At 38.0% G+C, this 17,508-nt stretch overlaps 2 protein-coding genes across 3 annotated transcripts; one reads left to right on the top strand and one right to left on the bottom strand.

Moving 5' to 3' along the window:
• The first annotated feature begins 1,253 nt into the window (after positions 1-1,253).
• Positions 1,254-10,717, top strand: LOC111787842 (extra-large guanine nucleotide-binding protein 3). The gene is made up of 8 exons (XM_087121247.1): positions 1,254-2,394; positions 2,473-2,610; positions 4,622-4,726; positions 4,809-4,994; positions 5,363-5,567; positions 8,167-8,408; positions 9,582-9,751; positions 9,843-10,717. The coding sequence occupies exons 1-8, from the start codon at positions 1,408-1,410 to the stop codon at positions 10,432-10,434; spliced, it is 2,625 nt and encodes an 874-aa protein (XP_086977373.1). The 5' UTR covers positions 1,254-1,407; the 3' UTR covers positions 10,435-10,717.
• On the bottom strand, positions 8,969-17,122 carry LOC111787843 (Ssu72-like family protein). 2 transcript variants are annotated; one of them, XM_087121248.1, is made up of 5 exons: positions 16,767-17,122; positions 16,491-16,636; positions 12,568-12,686; positions 12,333-12,480; positions 8,969-9,098 (listed from the first exon to the last, which is right to left on the bottom strand). In XM_087121248.1, the coding sequence occupies exons 1-4, from the start codon at positions 16,979-16,981 to the stop codon at positions 12,379-12,381; spliced, it is 582 nt and encodes a 193-aa protein (XP_086977374.1). In that variant the 5' UTR covers positions 16,982-17,122; the 3' UTR covers positions 8,969-9,098; positions 12,333-12,378. The 2 variants fall into 2 exon arrangements, with proteins under 2 accessions (XP_086977374.1, XP_023523676.1); XM_023667908.2 differs by lacking the exon at positions 8,969-9,098 and adding an exon at positions 12,042-12,259.
• Between the last annotated feature and the right edge of the window lie 386 nt (positions 17,123-17,508).

The raw sequence follows: 17,508 nt of genomic DNA, 5'->3' as shown, positions 1-17,508 counted from the left end.
AAACTGTCTACCTGAGACTATCCCTTGGTCCGTAGGTCTTGACACAAGGTTAGAATTCTAGCTCTTCCGGAGTGGTATCTCACTGATGACTCGGGCCCCCAGAAGGGGGCCTTCGTTGCCCTCCACCTAAGCTGCGCAGGAAAGGCCCGAAGCAAATACCAGGAAACAGTGAAGCTTCATAGGGTCTCAGGGCCCCAGGAAGGGGGCATTCTTCACCCTCCACCTAAGCTGCGCAGGAAAGGCTCAAAGCCAATCCCAGGGAACAGTGAAGCTTCATTAGGGTCTCGGGCCCCCCGAAAGGGGCCTTCTTCACCCTCCACCTAAGCTGAGCTGGAAAGGCGCAGGAAAGGCCCAAAGCCAATCCCAGGGAACAGTGAAGCTTCATAGGGTCTCGGGCCTCCCGGAAGGGGCCTTCTTCACCCTCCACCTAAGCTGAGCTGGAAAGGCCCAAAGCCAATCCCAGGAACAGTGAAGCTTCATAGGGTCTTGGGCCCCCGGAAGGGGCCTTCTTCACCCTCCACCTAAGCTGAGCTGGAAAGGCCCAAAGCCAATCCCAGGGAACAGTGAAGCTTCATAGGGTCTCGGGCCTCCCGGAAGGGGCCTTCTTCACCCTCCACCTAAGCTGAGCTGGAAAGGCCCAAAGCCAATCCCAGGAACAGTGAAGCTTCATAGGGTCTCGGGCCCCCGGAAGGGGCCTTCTTCACCCTCCACCTAAGCTGAGCTGGAAAGGCCCAAAGCCAATCCCAGGGAACAGTGAAGCTTCATAGGGTCTCGGGCCTCCCGGAAGGGGCCTTCTTCACCCTCCACCTAAGCTGAGCTGGAAAGGCCCAAAGCCAATCCCAGGAACAGTGAAGCTTCATAGGGTCTCGGGCCCCCGGGAGGGGCCTTCTTCACCCTCCACCTAAGCTGAGCTGGAAAGGCCCAAAGCCAATCCCAGGAACAGTGAAGTTTCATAGGGTCTCTCTTGAGAAAGTGCAGGTAGTCAGCATCTATTCACAGACATTTAATTTCACCGAGCCAATATTTTCATTTAGGAAAGAAGTATTTAGCGGAGAAAATAATTATGTTTTTTGTTTTTTATATTTTTTTGCGAAAAAAGAAAAAGAAAAAAAAAAAATGAAAATAAGGAATAAATAATGTTTATTTGCGACCAATTTAAAGGAAAAAATTTAAAGGGCAAAAGAGGAACAGTACCAATCAGTGGCCATGCTGGCGCTTCTGCCAGACTGCTCTAACGCATTCCGTTAATCCCTTCCGTTTACTTCTTCTGCCAACTCCCACGAGCTCTCAACTCTTCTGTCCTCCAAGATTATCCCCTCCCCCCCAATCGGATTCTTCGCCATTTTTCTTTGATTCTCTGAACCAACAACGACCTTTCTTCTCTCTATCCATTGAAGAATTCCTTTCATGGCTTCCGATACCGATGAGGAGAATGCTTGGCAAGAGGCTCTGCGGAGGATGCTCCCTGCTGGTGCACCCTTACCAGACGAAGAACACCTTGATTACTCCATCGCAGTTGAGTATCGAGGCCCTCCTGTGGATCATGAGCTACCGAAGATCGAACCACTTGATTTGGAATCACTTTCTATTCCATCTCCTTCCATTATTTCGGTCCCTGACGCTTCTTCGATTCCGATTGTTTATCCTATTGCTCCCAGGGTTTCCAGGTTTAATCGGTTTAGGAATGGAGCAGATTCCCGTAGTCCAATGGAGAGTCAGAGATCGTCTTCGGTTTCTAGAGTTCAACAGGAATCGCAGAATGGTGAACACTCGGAGTTTAGTTCAGAACTGTCTGTACAGCACTTGAATTCTGAATCTGAACCTGCTGCGGTTGAAGGTAGGCGTGCAAATACTGTAACGTTTGTTACACCGAGAGATTCGGAAGACGACGACGAAGATGTGTTTTCCTCTCCCAGGTCGTGTACGACCGATGTGATGACATCCCCGGCTTTATCTCATTCCCGGGAGAAGCAATCGAAGAAGAGAGGAATTTGTAGTAGATGTGGGAGAGGGAATCGGTTGAAAGAGAGGGAAGCTTGTTTGGTCTGCGATGCACAGTACTGCAGTAATTGTCTACTTAAGGCAATGGGATCAATGCCAGAGGGACGGAAGTGCGTGGGCTGCATTGGACGGCCGATAGATGAGTCGAAGAGGCCAATACTGGGCAAGTGTTCCAGGCTTTTATCAAGAGTCTGTAGCCCATTGGAGATTAAGCAGATACTGAAAGCTGAGAAGGAGTGCCCGGCGAATCAGCTTCGACCCGAGCAGCTAATTGTGAATGGAAGGCAGTTACGTCCCGAAGAATTAGCTGAGATTTTGGGCTGTGCGATTCCCCCGCAGAAGTTGAAGCCGGGAAGGTATTGGTACGACAAGGACTCGGGGCTTTGGGGAAAGGTGAAAAAGAAAAATCAATCCATGTTCACCCATTGAATATCTTAAATTCATCTTCTATTTACTTTTCGTTGATTTTAGGAAGGAGAGAAGCCGGACAAGATAATCAGTTCAAAACTGAATGTTGGAGGTAAGCTTCGGGCGGATGCAAGCAAAGGGAACACGAAAGTCTTCATAAATGGGCGTGAAATAACAAAGGTTGAGCTCAGAGTACTGAAGGTATCAACTATCAATTGCACCTTAAATTTGCATGAATCTCCACAATAGGGGAGAAAAAAAGAAGCTAATTTTTTGGCTGACAATGTTAAGGAACTAATGTGGGCATGCTATTTATATTATAACTCTCTCTGGTTAATTTTTTGATTAAGAGAAAGGAAGAAAGTCAGTAAATGGCATATTCAGCTGAATTAAGAATCCTGTTACGAAGCTATTTTGGGAAAGGATATCTGATCCATTTCATACTTGCTAATAATTTATGTTATTTTCTTGAGATAATTTATGCTATCTTCACGGAGAGCCTGCATAAATAGAAACCCAAAACAAGAGGCTGACAATCAACCCAAGGAGCGAATGCCTAACAAATCTGTAATAGAAGCATCGAAAGAAAATAAAATTCCTGATAAATTTACCTGTCTTCGCAATCTCCTTCGTAAGAAGATAAAGGTTCCTAGATCTAAGATTTGCGACACCCAAACCTCTGAATCTTCCACGTTTACCTCAATAGCATTCGTTTTCTGCATATTTATAGTAACACCTGAAGCCTTCTCAAACAAATTGAGGAAAAAAACTCTTGGACACCTTAATAAGGTCATCTTTAATAGTATTCTAGGATTTTCTAAAAATTCTCTATTGAAACCATCCTTTAAAAAAAAAAAAAAAAAAAAAATTAGAGACAATTTTTTTATTGATGTTTGAAATTTACAAAAATGATGTATTATCCATGATGCTTACAAAAGATTTTCTTAATTTACAAAGAGGAAGGTATGACTTTAGGAAATAAAAGTATTAGACAATTTACACCAAGATACAGCGGTAGACAACATTGGTGAAGATATTCTATGTGAATATTCCTTGATTTCTTTCTTTCCATAGTTTCCAAAAGAAAGTTATAATGAGATTTTTTCATTCTTGAAGGGGTAGTATGCTAAGGCCATGTCCAATAACTCTTTTGTCTTCCTAAGAAATTGAGATTTCATCTAAAAATATTGAGAATTCTTGTCTAGAAATTATGAGCCTATGTGCATAAATTAGTGGTTTTGTATTTCATTGCCTTTCTTGCATAATAGGCACCTACTTGGAAATAGTCTTTTTTTTTTTTTTTTTTTTTTTTTTTTTTTTTTTTTTTTGTAGATTTTCGCTGCTAATGACTTTATGCACTATTTCTCATAGGAAAAACTTCACATTTTTAGGGTGATTTCCTTTCCGTATTGTCTCTGCTAGTATTGGGGTTTATTGCTTCTACCTTTTTGTAGAGAAGACCCCATCAACACTAGGAAGTCATTTCAATGAATCTGCTTCTTTAGACAGTACAATTGAGGCAAGGTCAATGCTTAATTCGACCTATTTTATTGCTTCATTATCTTCTAGGTTCCTACCAACCTTCAAGTCCTAGAATTTGTTGACATCTTTCCATGTTTCTTTGATCGTGGCCGTTTTCCATGAGAGAGTCTATAAAAAATGGATGCTGCAAGGTTAGCATGGTCGTTTCAATCCAAGGGTTAGTCTAGAAAAATGTGCTTCCTCCATTACCCACCCTATGGCAAATGCTGTTAGTGATGAGGTTTTGGTGCTTTTTTATATACTTCCATGGTCTCTTTGTAAAAGATGGTGGGGATTGATTTGTACATGATGTAGGAGTATATTTAGTCTTTTTAAGATTTATCCATAAGGCGTTGTCTTTGTGAAAATAGTTTTATATCCATTTGGTGAGAAGAGCTTGAAAATAGACGAAGTCCTTGTCTACCAAGAAGTTTATGATGTTCCATCAGACAAGATGTGGACCATTCCCGAACTAGTTTCGGAATAATCTTTCTATTTCAGTAGTCACTTTTTATGGCATTTTGAATTGAGACATGTAATAAGTGGGAAGGTTGGTAATGTAAAAGAGATACTGCATTTTCTTTGTTTATTTTGTTTGTCTTTGCATACGTGGGAGGTCAGGGCATTCTTCTTGTGCCTTTTCTGCTGAAAAATGTCTGTGCCTTGCTCTTACCGTGTCTTTTTTTCTCAGTTGGCCAATGTGCAGTGTCCTCGAGATACTCATTTCTGGGTGTACGATGATGGATCTTATGAGGAAGAGGGCCAAAATAATATCAAGGGGAACATATGGGGAAAGGTTCTATCACTTGCATTTGCCATTTGGTTTTAATTGCAGTAAACATTATTGTGCTGATTATATAATGATTATTGGTAGGCAGGCATCAACCCGCTTGCTGTGTTCATTATTTTCACTTCCAGTACCTCCCGGCAATCCCCATGGGGCAAAAGAAGATCCAACCACCATGTCCGGCAGGTCTGTGCCGGAGTACTTGGAGCATGGGAGAATTCATAAGCTTCTCCTGTTTGGGATTGAAGGATCTGGAACTAGCACTTTGTTTAAGCAGGCACGTGCCACATTATTTCTTTTAGCCCTGAATCAAGCATTTATTTAGTTTCCGAAATTACTCCCATTTGGTTTAATTCCGATCTTATATATTTCTTGTCCCATCTTCAATGACATAAAAGCTTACTATGATTTGATCTTTATGTGAAGGGCATATAAGCTGACCCTAGACACATAAAGCTATAGAAACTGGTAGTAATAAACAATAATGATGATTTGTTTGTTTTGCTTAATCATCCAATCAACCTTTCATGGTAAATTATGATTTGGATGTCCTCTCATTTAGTCCGTTCTTTCTTAGTATATTTTATTTGTAATTTATAGCATCATTTTAATACTCGAGGTATCCTGCCTGTCTTTATGGAACAGGCTAAATTTTTATATGGGAGCAGGTTTACTCCGGAAGAGCTCCAGAATATAAAGTTTATGATTCAAAGCAATATATATAAGTATCTTAGTACTTTGCTCGAGGGCCGGGAACGGTTTGAAGAAGAAGCTATTATCGAGAAAACTGCCGAGAAATTTGGAGGAGCCACTGTTGAAGAGAAATTGGATGCTGAAAAGGCTGTCTCAGGTCTGGCTTTCTTATAAAGTTCTGTTTGTTAATTATAAATCGTAATTTTCACTTTCCAGAATTGAAAAGAAATTTAACTTCCTTTTTGGGAACTATAATAAAAAGAGACTCACACTTAATTTAACCAGGATGTAGCTAGATCAACCATCATCACAGTACCAAACAATTGGCATAGTATTTATGGTTAAAACGTATTTAACTTATAGGTGCAATTAACTACTATTTATCCATCTATGAAATATTTTGAGAAATCTTGTTTCCTTTAAGAAAAAAAATTCCTACGACTAACCAATAAAAAGCCCTAGACCAGCAATGCAACAGATTTCTTCAGAAAGTATGGTAGTTAATTGGCATGATAGCGGAGCGGCTAATTTCTTGTTTTCATTTTTCCCCCTTCATCAACCATTTAAGTAACTACATCTTATTTGAACCACAAAGATATAATTGGGGACTGTCATCTCAACTAGTCACTTCTGTGCAACGTACATAATAACTATAACAAGTTGACAATGAATAAACAATTTTGTGGACCTTTTTTTGGTTAGTGATAAACCATTTATAGCTGGTTCCCTACAAAGAAAATATCTTAGTTTTGCATTTGAACGGATTTATTCATCATATTGATATATGATGGTTTTATTTTTAATTAATCCCAGAATTGTTGAGTAGAATTTGTTGATTTAGATCTAGAATTTCTTGTGGGAAGATACTTCATCATTCTGCAAAGACATCATGGATCTAACAGCAGCTACATAAACTCGTTTATGTAAGCAATGGGAAATAGTGGGAATGACACAGATTGTAGCAATCTTTAATAGCATGAGTGAGAGGTCCTGCTGTACTATTAACTGGCACTTGGATGAAATCATTTACAATTTCACTCATGCAATTGACTCGGGTGGTACCATATGATTGATCAGCCTGTGTGATAATTTTGGTTGTGGCATTTACTATGTCCGTGGTGTGTGTGAACTTGAGGCTGAAAAATGTCGGCCAAGTCCTAATTTCTTTCGAACATGCAGAACTGAAAGGTTGCTTAAAGCTGAATGATATGAAAAGGAATATTTTAGCAGTTCCGCACAAGAAATTAAATTGAGGGTTGTTACTAAAATGAAATTTGATCAGTATCGATTACCTTGAGGCTCAACAGTCCAAGAAAGACGGTATGAATTAGGAGCATGGTGCCTTTTCTGGGGCATATAGATAGTTTTATTCTGTTCATAGAGAAGACTGAATGTAGGACTTTGCCAGTCGGCGTTTCTTCATCTTTCTTACATTAGAGCCCAACGATGGATCCAAAATGTAAATATCAAATGGCTGAAAGACCGAGAGAAGGATGTGTCTTCTGCAACTATTTTGCTTTTTCTTGGAGAAATTGTTTGAATACTAATCTGATGGTGGGAATGGCTTTAGTATGGTTTAAGACTGAAAGATTGAGGATGGGATTATTTCAATTTTTTAGACACTTGAAAAAAAAAAAAAAATCCTAAAGCCTTTTGTTTTATTTTCAGTAGGTTAGAATGGAGTTAATTGAGTTAGAGGATAAGGAAGAGGGTGGAAATTTCTTTTTGAGGGAGCCAAAATGTTTGTAAATAGGTGAAAATATGGTCTCAAGCTTAGATGATGGTTATTCTGTAGAATTCGTTAAACAATCTTGAAGTGATGGATGGAATTTCAGGTTTAGAAGGCGGCTTAGTGATAGAGAGCTTTCCAAGTGGACTGAGCTATCTCATCTTCTTGACAATGTTTGGGTTTCTAATCCAGGGGCAAGCTTCATTGAAGTTTGGACTTGAATGACTCATTACTCTTAACTCGTTCTTTTACTCCTTGATAATAGAGGAAATAGAGGCGTGTTCCTTCTAAACAGTTTCTTAAGAATACTTGGGTAGAAAGCACTCAAAAGGTGAATTTTTTTGTTTCATTATTCTTTCTCAAAAAATAAAAAAATAAATAAAAGAAAGAAAGAAAGGAATTTTCTTGGCCACTTTTCCTGTTTCTTGGTGCTTCTTTGATGATGGCTTCCTTTGGATGTCTACAATCCAAGTGCTTTGTAATTGGAACCTCCTTAGGTTGGTCTAATGGTCATTGGAGTCGGTACGAAAGTAGATGGGATTTATGGAAATGTGTTTAAACTATTGTGAATTCCTATATGAGATTAATTTTGAGTTTCCTTACCTACCATATAAATTAAAGTCAGGTAATTATCCTATAAAATTAGTCGAGGTGTCTGTAAGCTGGCTTGAACATCTTACTAGTTGAAGCTTCTTTTGCCTCTTCTTTTTGGTGTTCGGGAGTTAGCCCTTTTATTTATTTCATTTATCTTAATGAAAGTTTAGTTTCTCGATAGAAACATTATGAGTTCAATTCAACCCCTTTGTTGATTTAACGGTTGAAGTTGGAAAATGATATTATTGATCTGTGATTACTGGTGTTCTGGCCTTTGCAGTAAAAAAGCATTTTAATTTTAGCTGCAGAGCACCTTATAAGGGTTACGGAATCTATATTATTGGGACTTGAGAGTAGTAGAGAAAGCAAAATAGAAATTAAGCAACCAAAATTTGGTGAGTACGTTATGTGCTGATTTGTGTAATGTATGCAGCTGAAACAGGATCAGAAAGTAAGCAATGTATATATTCAATCAACCAGAGATTCAAACATTTTTCTGATTGGTTATTGAATATCATGGCTACTGGTGACTTGGATGCTTTCTTTCCTGCTGCAACGCGTGAATATGCTCCAATTGTAGATGAAATGTGGAAAGATTCTGCACTTCAGGAAACTTACAGGAGAAGAGATGAACTGCTCAACCTTCCTGATGTTACAAAATATTTTCTTGACCGGGTAAGTATATTTATTAAGATGATTTTGTTACTTTTCCAGCATACACCACACCTTGACAGTTCTTTTCCCCATTCCGAAGGGAGAAAACAGGATTGGGAAAATGCTTCATATTCATGTAGATAACACCCATAAAAGAAATTGCTTGACATGCAGTGTACGAATCTTGAAATGTAGGCAAAGTAATTTGATGGTTTTACGTCAAGTTCTGGATACTGATTTATGCATTAAATTACTAGAAAACCTTGTTTTATAATCAGTAATAGTTGACTACTGTTCTATTTTTTGAACAAAAAATGGAACTTTTCATTGATATATGAAAAGAGACTAATGCTCAAAGGATACAACCTCCACAAGGGAGAGAAGAAGGCAATTAGAGAAAAACAAAAGAAAACTACAGCAGAAAAATATATCCTGAAATGGCAACAAAAAGTTCAGAAAGAGACCACTGTGAGGAATCAGTGAGGGGAGCCAAGTCAAAATTATCTAACCAAGGAAGTTGCTTGTTATGAAAGATCATTTGATTTCTTTCCAACCAAAGTTTTGAAATGATAGCTGTGCCTACATTGAACCACAAAATCTTGAACTTATGAGCCCAAGGAGGCCAAGAAGCAACTAGAGCATGTTACCCGTGAATGAATTGCAAAACACCCAATGGAGGTTGAAAACAAAGAACCATCTGAACCAGCATTACTGTGAATAGAAACAATCAAAGAAAATATGTTACTGGCCATCTGACTCTGATATACAAAGAGCACAGATAGCAGGAGAGATAATATGCTTTGGAAGCTTCATTTGAAGCACTTTTTAACAAGGGAAAGAACCATTCAACATAATCCAAATAAGAACATTAACCCTTTTGGGACTTTTGGATTTCCAAAGAGCTGAAAAAAACGTCCTTGTCTAAAGGGTGTGAGGACACAAAATGACGAGAAAAATTGCTCGAAGGTTCAAGAGACCGCCTTCTAGAACCCAAAGAAGAAATAGTTGGCTACTGTTCTACTATCGGACTCAATAAACTGCTCTTGGTGTGGGATGAAGACTCACATTCTTTGCTTTGTTATTATAATAGTTTACTAACTCCTGAACTCTGGTTCCCCCTCTCCCAACCCTCAGAAGTGTATAATTATAATTTATAGATCTCCATTTGGTTATCTTCAATGGATGTTTCTGCAGGTGATAGAGATTTCAAGCAATGAATACGAGCCTTCTGACAAGGATATTTTGTATGCTGAGGGAGTCAGTCAAAGCAATGGCCTTGCTTTTATGGATTTCTCTTTTGATGATAGGAGCCCCATGTCTGAAATATATGGTGAAAATCTAGAATTGCCCCCTCCATTAACGAAGTAAAAAAGTTTTTTTCCCTATGTGGTATTCTTTTCTTCACTCCCATTTTCTTTTTCTCACATTTATGTTACTTCTTTTTTCTTGTCACAGATACCAACTAATTCAAATAAATTCCAAAGGATTGGTTGATGGTTGCAAATGGTTAGAAATGTTTGAAGATGTGAGGGCCATGATATTTTGTGTTTCCTTGAGTGACTATGACCAGATGTGGTCCCATAGTAAGGGTCCTCTGCAGAATAAAATGCTGGCTAGTAGAGATATGTTCGAGCATTTAGTGAGGCACCCTTGTTTTAGGAATACCCCTTTTGTGCTGCTGTTGAACAAATATGATGCATTCGAGGAAAAGATAAATCAGGTTCCATTGTCGACTTGTGATTGGTTTCATGACTTCTGTCCTGTGAAACCACACACCAATATTCAGACATTGGCACAACAAGCATACTATTACATTGCAGTGAAATTCAAGGAGCTATATTTATCCATTAGTGGCCAAAAGTTGTTTGTTACGCACACACGAGCTCGAGAGCGTGGCTCCGTGGATGATGCATTTCGGTATATACGCGAGGTTCTCAAATGGGAAGAAGAGAAGGACTATCCTATGTATGATATCATTGGAGACGAATCATTCTACAGCACTGAAATAAGTTCCTCACCGGTTATGAATAACTTGCCAGTGACTTGAGGCTAGTTGGACACTAGTGGTTCTTTCTGTAAGAAAGGTGGAACGAGCACTTGAATTGGTTCATCTGTTCTCAATAGAAAACTTTTGGTTTTCCGTTTTTCACTTTTTGGTTTGAAATTTTTAAATGGATATTATGATTCATAGATTAAGAACACAGATTGGGATGTTGTATTTGATAGGGTAGGGGAGAGATTTATTTGTGGATTTAGGTTGATTTGTTGTCTGTACAGCAAGTGCCATGTTTAAAATAAGCAATAAAAATCAAGCTCTTGTCGATTCATAATGTCTTGGTGTTTTGGTTAACAATAAAAGCATGAGAAACCAAACCAAGCTCCTGTTTAAGCCCCTTGGTTAGGATAATTCTGCTTAAGCTCTTATCTATTCATAGCCTTTTCAGATTTGGAATCGTTCTTTTCAGGTTAATGCTGCAATTATCTCCACTCTTTCCAATCAATTAAAAGATTTGGACAGCATTGAGGAGATGGGTTTCTTTAACTCTTAAGCAACATTCATAAAGATTTTATTATTCGTGACAAAAATCCTAGACCTAACAGCTATGGATTATGTTCATTGGAGACGACGTTGCAAATTATATTGGTTAATTCTGAAAGTCTCTCTCACACTGTTTCAAGCGTTTTATTATTATTACTTTTTCTATCTTGTTTTTCATTTATCGTGTATCGTGTCTACAGTAAATGCTGGGTAGTAGTCAAGTGCATTTGATAATTAGAATCATGCTTTGATAAATGATCACTATGAACTTAGTAACACCTTTTTGTAATTAGAGTATATATAATAAAGCCCTTAAAGTCGTTTTGCCCATTATTTATCTTCATTCTAAATAAACTGGTCGAAAGTGGGGGACTAGCCCGTTTCTCATCACTCGAAGTCCTTGCGCCAATTTGCTACTGATTTGAAGAGATTTTTTCACAGAGGAAGCATTCCTTGCTTGCCAATTTGGTGGGATCAAGTAAGTCTCCTAGTCCATATGATTCTACTGCATAATTGTTTAAAAGCTCATGGGATATTATCAAACATGACATCATGGCAACCTTTCATATGACTTTTACTGCAACGGAATCATTAGTGTGGAGCTAATAAGACTTGTACCTTGCTCAGATTCTTCTAATCGGCTAAAAAGTCCTTCCAATTATCGTAGCGGAAAATCTGATGATTGAAAGTGAAACTACCAATGATTGAAAAATTAATAAAAAATAAATTGTAACAGTTCGAGGTCACCACTAGCGGATATTATTCGCTTTGGCCCATTACGTATCGTTATCCACCTCACAATTTTAAAACTAGGGAAATGTTTCCAAAACCTTAAGGAATGCTTCATTCCTCCTCTCTCCATCCTGGCTTTTCTTGTTTTTATCTTTTAAGGATATTGAATGGCTATATACCCTAAATTTGGCTACAAACATTGTTAAGCAACACAAAAGGAGTGGATCCGCTAGAGGAGTTGTTGCTAGCTTTCGTCGTGAACTGCCAAGAGACAACCAATCAAGACACTACCATATGGACTAGTTAAAAATTTTCATCAAAATTATAAGAACAAGATTATAGAGACTAAATTATAATTTAATAAAAAAAAGCATTCCATAATATAAAATGAATAAGAACTATCAAATCATTTAAAATTGGACAACTTAGCAATTTCCCAAGTGGTCAATTATAGAACTATTTTATAAATTTTCATGGACTAAAATGCTACTTTTGAATCTTCAAGGACCAATAGACACTATTAGGGTCCAAAAAGTGTATTAGAGTATGAACTGAATCACAAAGAGTTGATGTAAGCAGGCTCCGCCAACAAGCTATTTTCCTACATTAGTTTTTAGTTTCTTAAAAAGAAGTACTACATAAGAGCAACCGAATAAAATGACCAATATGCTTACAGTTGCAGCAGCACATAATCCGTACTCCAGTAGGATCATGGTGTCTTCAGTAAAAGGAAATGCTATACAACAGCTTTCTTCTTTGATGTTTCTCGAAGGCAATCACGATATCATCAATCGTATCTTCCCATGATTCAGCCCGTTCAATCTATCATAAAAAAGAAAAGAAAAAAAAAAAAAAATCATAACAAATCCACACAAACGAATAATGAAAAGAAATTCAAGAGAGCTGGACCTCCTGGCAAAGATCAAAAGTAAGCCGTGCTCCTATAGCTGCCTCCTCGTGGTTATCTTTTACCTCCAAGTTTACAATCAGTACAGTTTTCATCAGTACATGATCACGTGTGTTGAGATCTGCTCAATTATTGCATAATTATCATCAGACGGTTGAGTAGAAAGAATATTTCAGAAGCAGCCACCTTGATAAATGAGTAATATCAGAAGTACACATGAACATGCACACATTGAACGCCAAGAACGCAAGCTTATGATGCAATAATCCAGACTAGACAATAGTTCCTTGACATAATATCAGACAATATAGGGGTATCTTCTTTTTTTTTTTTTTTTTGGTAAGAGACAAAGGTGTCCTAAACAAGTGCATGAACAAAACCTACTTATGCCTCATCCCGAAAAGAACCAGAGTGCCAAAGGTGGCTGATTATAGGTCCATTAGCCTTGTAACTAGTGTTAATAAAGTTGTGGCTAAAGTTTTTGCTAATAGGCTAAGGAAAGTGTTGCCTCTTATCATCCTTATAACCACCTGATGTTCATTTTTGAAGATGGATCCTTGATTTAGTCCTTGTGGCAAATGAGCTAATTAGTGAGTACAAATGCAAGAAGAAGAAAGGTTTAGAGATCAAGCTTGATGTCGAAAAAACTTAGGATGTGTTGCTACTTATCATCTCTCATATCCAATTGATGCTCGCTTTGGAAGATGGACCCTTGATTTAATCCTCGTGGCGAATGAGCTAGTTGGTGAGTGGTGGGTTGAGTCATCAAACTTGACTTCGAAAAAGCTTAGGAAGTGGTGGGTTGGGATTTCTTGCTTGATGTCCTTCAAAACAAAGGCTTTGGAGAAAGAAGGATGGGATGCATAAAAGTTATATTACTATCACCTTTTTTCAATCTTTGTTTTAGATGGCTAAGAGGCCTTATTTAAGCATCTAGGGGCTTGAGGCAAGAGACCCCTTATGTGAGATCCCACATCGGTTGGGGAGAACGGAACATTCTTTATAAGGGTGTGGAAACCTCTCCCTAGTAGGCGCGTTCTAAAAACTTTGAGGGGAAGTCGGAAAGGGAAAGCTCAAAGAGGACAATGTCTGCTAGCAGTGGGCTTAGGCCGTTACACCTTAGCCCTTTCCTCTGTGATTGTAGCTGATGTGATGAATGTTGGGGAAGGCTTATGAAAGAGGAAGCATAAATGGCTTCTTGGTGGGTAGAAATCAAATGCACGTGAGTCTTGTTCTTAGAATATAGTGAAGATAAGTTAAAGTCAAAGGAGATCGTCGACATCTTTGAGCTAGTTTTAGGGCTTAAAATCAACGGGCAGAAGATTACCATTTCGGTCACAATTCTAGATGAAAGCAAAGAAAAGAATGCTGCTGAAAGATGGGGTTGCAATGTTGGAAACGGGCTTCTGCTTAACTTAGGAGTTAAGAATGTCATTGCCGAGCAACCCTAAGTTTCAAATGTTTTGGACTCCAGTTGAGGAGAAGATAGCTTCTAAGCTCTCAAATTAGGGTAATCTTTTATGTTCAAGAGGTGGGAGACACACACTTGCTAATGCATTTCTTTCTAGATCCCAATCTATTGCCTCTCAATTTCTAGTGCTTTGGGAAGGTTTTACAGAGTTTGGAGAGATCTATATATGATTCCTTTTAGAGAGGAGCCTCTAGAGAGAGTGGTGGCACTCTTGTAAATTGGAAGACCATATCACTCCCTACATTTAAAGAGGGCCTTGTTATGAGTAACCTTAAAGGTAGAGCATTAGCTTACTTACAAAATGGGGATGGAGGTTTATGAAAGTGCCAGCTGCCCTATGGAAAGAGGTAATCGCTAGCAAAGGAGGAGTGGTTCCAAATTAGAAAGGCCACCGGGCAAACGACGGGGACTGGAAATCCATCTGTAAGACTTATAGTATAGCAGAGAAATTCTATAAAATTAATCTTGATAAGGGTGAAAATCAACACAAACAAAAGCTTTTTCAGTGTCTAATTTCAGAATCCATCCTCGCTTCTTTTTATCTCTATAAACTTCCACAACCTCATTTGCTAGTAAACTCGGATCGAGGATTTTTCATTTGCCCTTCCGTAATCACATGACAAAATGCATCTGGAGAAGTAATATCCGTAAGAAGGTTTAAATAACTTTCTGGCAGCTTTCCATTGAAGAACTTAACAGCAAGGAGTGATTTCAAATTAGGCATCAAAATTGTCCCTAAAAACTGGCATATCCTTTGTAGAGAGGGCAAAGGGAAGAAACAAGTTATCTTTTTCTTCACAGTAAATACAAAAACTCTCTATGGAAATACATCATCAACAATTTCAGCATCTCTTGAAGCCTCCCATCATCAGTTAAAGAAACCATGGAATAGAGCAGTGCTTACCTGGGCACAACCTAAAAAATTAGCAAATATTTGAATTCTTTGTATGAATACCATTATAACGGGCCTTTGGGAATAAAATTAAGTATACTGCTTTAACTTTCTCAAATTGGAGCTCTTAGGCTGCCTTTTGCCTAGTTTTCAGATGTATCCCGTTCGTTCTACTTCATAATTATGTCTTTACTAAACATCAAATGACATGAGAAAAATCATATTGGATTATAAGATGTGGTTTGCAACAGGGAAGAAAATCCTATTTCTAAGGGAAAAATAATATTATTTATCCAAGCCATTATGAATTATATTACTAAATGTACCTGAAAACCAACATGACAGTGACACATGCATTTGACACAAATATAAATCTTCCTGTGCCTAAATAACACTTCCATACCATCTATGATTGCAACCAACATAAGCATAGCTTAGAAGTTAAAAACACCTACTTTATCCTTTGTAGTCGGAGGTTCAAATCCACATCTCCAATTCCCACAAACCATGTATGGTCAATGGTACAATATAAAAAGCAAAGTCACAAATGGAAGAAATTTTTTTATTCGAGTAAAAATTTGGACTGTGTACAGAGATATTCTTTTTCGGAGTTGTCCCCGCAACAGTGTGATCTTGTAAATGTCAGTTTGAGAACCATCATCACTTATTGTGGGCAGTTCGTTAAGTCCCTTTGGGTAGGTGCTCCTTCTTTGATTTAATTTGGGTGTGGAATGATGATTGTTTTGCTTCAATCAATAAGGCGCTTATGGGGTCACCTTTTCGTGAGAGTGGCACTATTTTGTGGCATGCTAGTTTCTTTACTATTTTGTGGGGAGTTTGGGTTGAAAGAAACAATCAAATTTTGAGAGAGTTGGAGCAGTCTTGTGGATGAGGTCTAGAAGGTGGTTAGGTTTAATGCCTCTTTGTAGGCATCAGTCACTAAGCCTTTCTATAATTATAGTCTTGGCTTGATTTTGTTAGATTGGAGTCCTTTTTTGTAGCTTTTTGGGATTTTTGTTTTGTTTTATTGGGCTTGTTTTTTTTTTTTTTATTATTTTTTTTATTGCCCTTGTATATTCTTTCATTTTTCTCAATGAAAGCTCGATATCTTACCGATGACTCCACTTCGCTCCCGCTTAATGTTTACCCTGATCTTACACTGACCATTTCCTCTCTACAAGCAAATTTCCTCACACAAAGTCTTTCATCAAGGATTCATGACTTCTAACTAATAATTATAAAACACAAATACATAAAAAAAACCTCCTGAAGCTGATATAGAATATGTAATCACTGTTTATATAAATGCTAGGGATTGATCATCAAACTACTTATAATCACCCCATAACTTCTTGGTCCAACAGCAATCAATCACAACCAAGTCCCAATGGCAATATAGTCACAATAAATCTTATATATATATATATATAGCACAGAACTGCTCAAAGTAAACTTGAAAAAAAAAGCATCGTTAGAGCTCGCAAAAGAAGCCAAGAATTCTACTATCGTACATTGCAGAGCCATTAACTTTCACAAGCATAAATTCAAGAAGGCAAACTAACCTTCAATAACCATATCAAAGACCTTTTCTTCAAAAGTAAATACCACATCAAAGAAACCGTCTGCTGCATTATCTTGCCAACGTTGAGGAGCCGTTTTGACTGCTGCATTTCTCTTAAGCATAGGCAGAATGCCATTACGCTTGTATCTATGCAAGTTTTAAGGTTAAACCATTACTGAGATCTAGAACAGTCCAACTGGGAAATTTAGTTTAAAAAAAATGCTGAAGACAAGAAAATAGTACCACCAGTCTTCGTGGAGGGGGAGAAAAAGGATACAGTTCAGGATCTTTTCGGCGGAGATCATCGAACATATGCTTGTAAGGTGTACCAAAATCGTATACATTAGGTTCTCGGAGAGAAGGTCCAGGAAGCTTGACGTGAGCCCCAGTTCCATAGGATGAAACGTTGAAGCCCTTGCTTTTGAGGATAGAGTGAGCCTCCATGCTTCGATTCTGGTTGGATGAACAAACCATTGCATAACGATACTTCATGGCGAATCTCCGATGAGAAACCGGCGTGGGAGCAGCAGGATTACGGTTGATCACAGTTGAATTTCGTCGGGAATTTGAGTACTCTTCTTAGCCTTCATTTTAGCCATAAAGAAAGGACAAAGATGATTGTTTTAGGAGTGCTCTCAGAAGGGTTGTTTGGGCCTTGCGGCGGCGCGAGCCGCGAGGTGGGCTTAGTCGAGAGTCCTCCACCACCCACAAATTCAAAAACTATATAATAAAATAATAATAAATAAATAACTTTGAACTTCCTCCTAAAAAAAATCATAAATAAATATATATATATATATACACACGTATACTAAATAAATAAATACTAATTTATTTTTATCCTTAAAGTTTTAAAAATTTCAATAATATTCTTAATTTTATTTATTTTTTAAATCTGGAAATCAACTCTTAACAGAATTATTTTCATCATGTAGTTTATTATTTGGTAAAGTCTACATAATAATAGATTTTATTGAATCCGTTACAAAAGTTATTCGGCAAATTAAAGGACAATTATG

Source organism: Cucurbita pepo, chromosome 2, assembly GCF_057944985.1.
Source record: "Cucurbita pepo subsp. pepo isolate OVF chromosome 2, ASM5794498v1, whole genome shotgun sequence".
NCBI lineage: Eukaryota > Viridiplantae > Streptophyta > Magnoliopsida > Cucurbitales > Cucurbitaceae > Cucurbita > Cucurbita pepo.
The sequence above is the reverse complement of the archived record's forward strand: the minus strand, read 5'-3'. Positions and strand labels throughout refer to the sequence as shown.